The 6000-nt window shown below is 41.6% G+C and overlaps 1 protein-coding gene across 1 annotated transcript in view; it reads left to right on the top strand.

The window, feature by feature from the left end:
- The first annotated feature begins 3295 nt into the window (after positions 1 to 3295).
- Positions 3296 to 6000, top strand: part of tie1 (tyrosine kinase with immunoglobulin-like and EGF-like domains 1) — a 155888-nt gene continuing 153183 nt past the window's right edge. Inside the window, exon 1 of the mRNA XM_069939016.1 lies at positions 3296 to 3663. Coding sequence (XP_069795117.1) covers positions 3615 to 3663 — 49 coding nt within the window. The 5' untranslated portion in view covers positions 3296 to 3614. The remainder of the gene's footprint in view (positions 3664 to 6000) is intronic.

Below are 6000 nucleotides of genomic sequence, written 5' to 3'. Positions count from 1 at the left end.
CACAGACTGCAAGAACATTGAGATGATTATAATTTGTATTACATTGGATTTGATCAGCTTATTGTAAAATATTTTATATGTTGCATTGTAGAAAGAATAATAAGCTACTAACATTGATGTAGAGTATATTCATTGTACCTTTTCATGGATTCCCAGTTCAGGATAAGATCACAAGAAAATTATAGGAAAGAAATGCTCCGATTCCCCGTAGGTGAACCAGGAGATGGTACTTTATGCAGGTGAATACTGAGCTCCAGTCTCACACACAATGACTTTACATACAAGTGAACAATGGCTTGAGAGCAGTCAGCAATACTCTAAAACTCGCGCCACTTCTCAGGATGACGTCCTTATTAAATTGTATGGAGTGGGTTTACATTGGTCAGTACAATATCATGGCTGAAGAGCCTGTACTGCGCTGCAATGTTCTACGTTCACTCTCCTCTTGGCGAGAAGGATTTTCAATGCAGTTGAGAGCATGAAACTGTCACGACTAATGTTGAACTCCACCTGTTTGAGATCATAAGGAGCAGGGTTATGATCAGGGCATGAAAAATGTTTTGCCATTAGTTATATTATCTTGGTCTTTTTAAATCCTTGAAGAATCCCCAATTTGTATAATAGCTCCTCATCATCCATTTGGTCACCACCCCATCTCTCAAACATTCTGATAGGTCTCCAATACATTCTATCAATAAAGAGAAATTTAAATGGGTTTTGTTCACTGGTTTGAAAGGTTTAAGGTTGGAGAAGAGGTGGCACAATGTTGTGACACTTGCCGATGACCCTGTTACGAGGCCAGCAGCAATAGATATTCACCGACAAATGGTTACTTAAACAAAAGTTGCTTTTAATTATCTTTAAACATGGAAACAGAATCACACTTCAACTTATCTCTATTGACTTAACTAACCTAACTTAACCCCCTTCTAATTCTAAGCGAACGTGTGTGTAATGTGTGCATAACTTCACAAAAGTTCTTTGGTTCACAGTCCAATTTCACTTCTTGTTCCTCCAAGTTCACTGGTTGCAGGGGATTCTTATACTGTGCACAGAATTGAACATGTATAAAGTTCACCAGGCTTTGCTGCTTTAAAGGTAAATGGTTACCACTCAGGAAGGTTCTTGTTGGTTTTCAGAGAGAGATTTGTTGTATGCTGTACATCCACAACTGATTCCTTTTCAATCAACCATTTCAGTGTCTTGCTGAAGAAACTTTCCCCCTCAGGGTTCTCCAGATGATAACCTCTTTTTTTTCAGGTCACCACAGAGTGTCTTTTTGTTTCCCTTATTCCAAGTAAAACATTAGACAGCCAGTCCTCTCCTCTTACATGAACCACAAGGGCTTTAACCAGGCTAAATTAAGCACTCACAACCTGTCTTCCAAATGGGGTTTTCCACAAGCTTGCCAACTTGTCCTGTTCTAGTTCTAGTTGCTGCTGCTGACTGTAAAACTGATCTGTCTCTCTCTCAGAGAGAAAGCCTGTTTTACTCTCTCTGCTTGCAAAACCACATGACCTTCTAGAACAGTAAGTTCCACTCCAGACAGAATGCGGCTCCAACAAGTTCTTTCATCTGTTTGCTTTTTGTAAACAACTGGTTAGTAATTTAGTTGGCCAGTGTAAATTGTTTGGGCTCTCATTAGTGTAGGTGGGCGACCAGAGACTTGGCCAGGAATTAATGGTTACGAGAATAAAAAGAAAAAGCTGGGGAAACTCAACTTAACCTGCTGAGTTTCTCCAGCTTTGTGCTTTTACTTCAACCACAGTGTCTGCAGATGTTCGTGTTTTTGCTCATGGTTATGCGAGAGTTAGTCACTGTTATAGAATTTCACAGCACAGAAGCAGATCCTTCAACCCAATTTGTTCACAGAGACCAACTTGCTAATCCTATTTACCTGCATTTGGCTCATATCCTCTAATCTTTTCTCATCCATGTACTTGCCTTTGGCCTGTTGCAACTGGACCTGCTTCCTCTGGCAGATCATTCCATATGTCCCTCAGAAGAAGGGTGGTGAAGAAGTTGTCCCTCAGGTTGCTCTCACCTAAAATCCATGCCCTCTATTTGTCGACTTCTCTATCTTGAGAAAAAGTCTGTCTCGGTTTACCTTATCGATGTCCTTCATAATTTTATAGAGAGAATAAGTTGCAAGAAAATAAGTGAGACTGATGAGATTGACTTCATCTGCCCAATCTCCCCAATGTCGTAAACAAGTCAAGTCACTTTTATTTTCGTCCATTCCATGCTCGCAAGGTAAAGACAAGATAGCGTTTCTCCAGGACCACAAAGCATATTAACATCAATAGAAGTTAGAGTAGGTTAAACACATTGAAATATTATAATATTAAGATATATACAGTATAAGTCCACAGTGCACTATCCACATATGTTCCAGGAAATTCAGGAGCCTGATGGCTTGGGGGGGGGGGGAACAAAATACTGGACACAAGGGCCCAAGTGCTGCAGTACCTCCTAGGGAGAACAGTTTACAGGAGGGGTGCCTTCACAAAGTTTATTGCCTCTCTCCTGCATCTCGTGCTGTAGACGTCCTTCATGGGAGGAAGAGATCTTTCCCTGTTGACTTCACTATCCTCTGAAAATTAAAAGAAATAAATGAAACATGATGAAGAAGTATGATAAACATAACCAAGGTTGTAATCTGATGTGGATTGATGACATTACCCGAAAGATTGATGTCTTTACCCGGAGGAATGTTGTACACTAATGGAAAACAGAGTGAGAAAATAAACTTTTTTTTGCATTATATTGGGGTTGATCTTCCTCGATTTGATCAGAAAAGAGCAGCTTTCCGTCAAGGGTGGTGACTGGCAACACCACCTGCCAGGGCAAATAAGGTGGCAAGCCCCGCGCTGATCCGTGAGGGTTTGGTTTTGCCAGGTACCTCGCTGTCCAGGAGACAGTGAATGTCTTGCCAATAACGATGGGGCCAAATGAAAAGCAAGCGTGGCCAGGGAACGAGCATTCGCCACTGCCGCGTTAAAATGTAACATTTTATTTTGCCGCGTTAAAATGTAACATTTTATTTTGCCGAGTTAAAATGTAACATTAAATACATGTTTGGTTACTCAGTTAGCACTAAGGCGTTATTTGACACAATTGGGGTTATTTTAGTGATGTTCCGGACGGCTCTGATGAGATAACGACTCTCGTGAAATCACCCCGACTCGTTTATAGCGCAAGTGACGCCTTTCCTCTCTGCTCTCAGTCCAGAAACGAAACGAGAGGAGAGGAGAGGAGAGGAGAGGAGAGGAGAGGGAAGGGAAGGGAAGGGAAGGGAAGGGGAGAGGAGAGGAGAGGAGAGGAGAGGAGAGGAGAGGAGAGGAGAGGAGAGAAGTGAAGAGAAGAGAAGAGGACAGGACAAGAAGGGAACACCCATCCACCCACAAACTCGGCAAAGATGGAATTCGTGGTGGGAGACATCGACCCGAAAGGGACTCATTTGCACTTGCCCTCATGAAAGGGAGTGTTTCAAGTCGAGCTTCTTGGGGCGGAGTGAGAGACCCACGCCAACAGCAAAAACCTGCTCTTCAGAACCAACTGCATTTGATTCCAGCTCCCTTGGATGTTGGCCCCAGTACTTTACGGCGCAAAACATGATTCTGCTCCGTTTCTACTGGCTGCCGCTTTATTTTCGTGTAATAGGTAAGTCTTCCCCCCAAAAAAGTATATCTTTTATTACATGGTATATTTAGGGCATTCTTTTTAGAGGGTACATTGTTCACCACTGTGTCTAAATTTCCCGGTGAAACCGGCTGAAAGGCGGCAAGTGTATCCTGAACGAGACTCTTGATGTTTAGAGGTTACAATTTCCCAGCAGGTCTCCACACAACTATCAGGTTGTTGAACCTCCCCTTCTTACTCCAACACCACAAAGTCACCTCCCCCCCCCCCCTCCTCAGGATAACTATGAATATTGTCGATGTTTTGCATTTATTGTCTCTTTTTAATTCAAATTAGGTATGGTCTTTTCTTTAAATGAAGTACCCGTTCATAAGTGCAAAAATATATTCATTGTACAGGGTGTAAGACGTTATTATTGTCGAGTTGCTACTGCCAAGCAACTGGTGAATACTTAATGCGATAGAAGCAAAATTTGAGAGAGACTTTTTTGGGAAATATTTCATCTCGAGTAGACTGTGCGTGCGAGTTTTGTTTTCTTTCAAGTGTTACTTTAGAAATTCCCAAGTTTTCTTTGAAAAAATACAGGTACCGGAGAGAAATGCTCCCTCTTTTGGTGAGGGATATATGTGCTCGAGGAGCGTTGTAATATCCACTCTGGCTGTGTGGAGTCTGCCTTTTGGTTCAATCAACCAAGAACCCGCTGGTCATGTTGTAAATAAAAAAAGATCTCGGGGGTAAGGCTGCATAGTTCCCTGAGAGGAGACAGGCGTTTGGGTCTCATGGTGGGGGTCATGAGTACAGAAGTTGAAGTCGCTCAGCTAAAGGAACAATAAAGGAGTGCAAAAGAGAGTCACCAGGATGTTGTTGGTGTTAAGAGCCCAGAGGACCCCAAAACCCAGCAGCTATAGAAATTCACCAAGACAGATGGTCACTTAAACAAAAGTTGCTTTTAATTATCTTTAAACATGAAAACAAGATTTAACTTATTATTATTGAACTTAATCCCCTTCTAATTCTAAGTGTACATGTATGTCATGTGTGAGCAAATTCAGAAAAGTTCTTTGATTCACAGTCCAATCTCACTTCTCACTCCTCCTATATTGTGCACAGAATTTAAAATGTATGAATTTCACCAGTGGTGCTTGAAAGGTAAATAGTTACCACTCAGGGAGGTTCTTGTTGGTTTTCAGAGACAAATTTGTGGCTTGTTGGGCACAAACTGATTCCTTCTTGCTGAAGAAACTTGCCCCATCAGGGTTTTCCAGATGATAACCTCTTTCTTTCAAGTCACCACCGAGTTCCTTTTTTGTTTCCCTTATTTCAGCCATCTCCTCTTGTATGGCCATTGACTAAGAACTCAACCCATCTTCGAAATGGGGTTTTTCCACAAGCTTTTCACATTCCATTCCCAGCTGCTGAACTGTAGAACTGAATTTTCTCTCTCTCAGAGAAAACCACATGACCCTCTGAGTGCCAACTGCACTCAGACAGACTGTGGCTCCAGACCTAATCTTACGAGTTCATTCATCTGTTGCTTTCAATAATCCATTACTTCACAGCATGTCCAATTAACACCTACTTGTGAAGTCCTTATAGACATTCTTCAAGGTTTTTGCAAACTATCTGGTTTGAGCAGAGCTCTGGCATTTTAAATGAGATCTGTTTTGGAATGTTTGTATGTGACCTACACTAAAAAAAAGCCACAATTTATCTCCTTTAAAACTTATCTATATACAATATAAAATATAACATAGTCTGTCACATTGGGTCCAAGGGCTTGAGATATAGAGAAGGGTTGGATCAGCTTAATCTTTACTCTCTGGAAATGTGGTAAATCACTGTTGCTCCATGATTGGCTGCTATCGATTGGACATGCCCCCCGAGACCAATCCTACCCACAGCCCCTTGCAAGCTGCCCCTTTCCTTTGCTCTGATCAGTCAAAGAAATGGATGGTTGTTTGATAGAGTTGTGGTCTTTAGCTATTTTAAAAGCCTGATTGTTTCGCTACTTGGGCTTTTGCGAATTATTGATGATGCATCAGAAACATCGAAGACTGGGGGGTGAACTTATAGAAATCAATAGGATCATGGGGGACATGGATTAAAATGAATGTTCACAATCCATTCCGCAGGGTAGGATGTTTAAGGTGAGAGGAGAAAAATTTAAAAGTGACTTTGGACAGTTTTTTTCACTCTGAGGTCATGAGCTGCCAGAACCAAAACAATTATGACATTTAAAAGGCATTTGGACAGATAGGTGGATGGGAAGGGTTTTAAAGAATAGTTTCCAAATGCAAGTACATGGGACTAGCCCAGAATACCAACTTAGCCGGCATTTATGAGTTGGCTGAAGGACCT

The sequence above is a fragment of the Narcine bancroftii genome, chromosome 5, assembly GCF_036971445.1.
Source record: "Narcine bancroftii isolate sNarBan1 chromosome 5, sNarBan1.hap1, whole genome shotgun sequence".
Classification (NCBI taxonomy): Eukaryota; Metazoa; Chordata; class Chondrichthyes; order Torpediniformes; family Narcinidae; genus Narcine; species Narcine bancroftii.
Note: the sequence above shows the minus strand (reverse complement) of the source record. Positions and strands in the feature narration are given on the sequence as shown.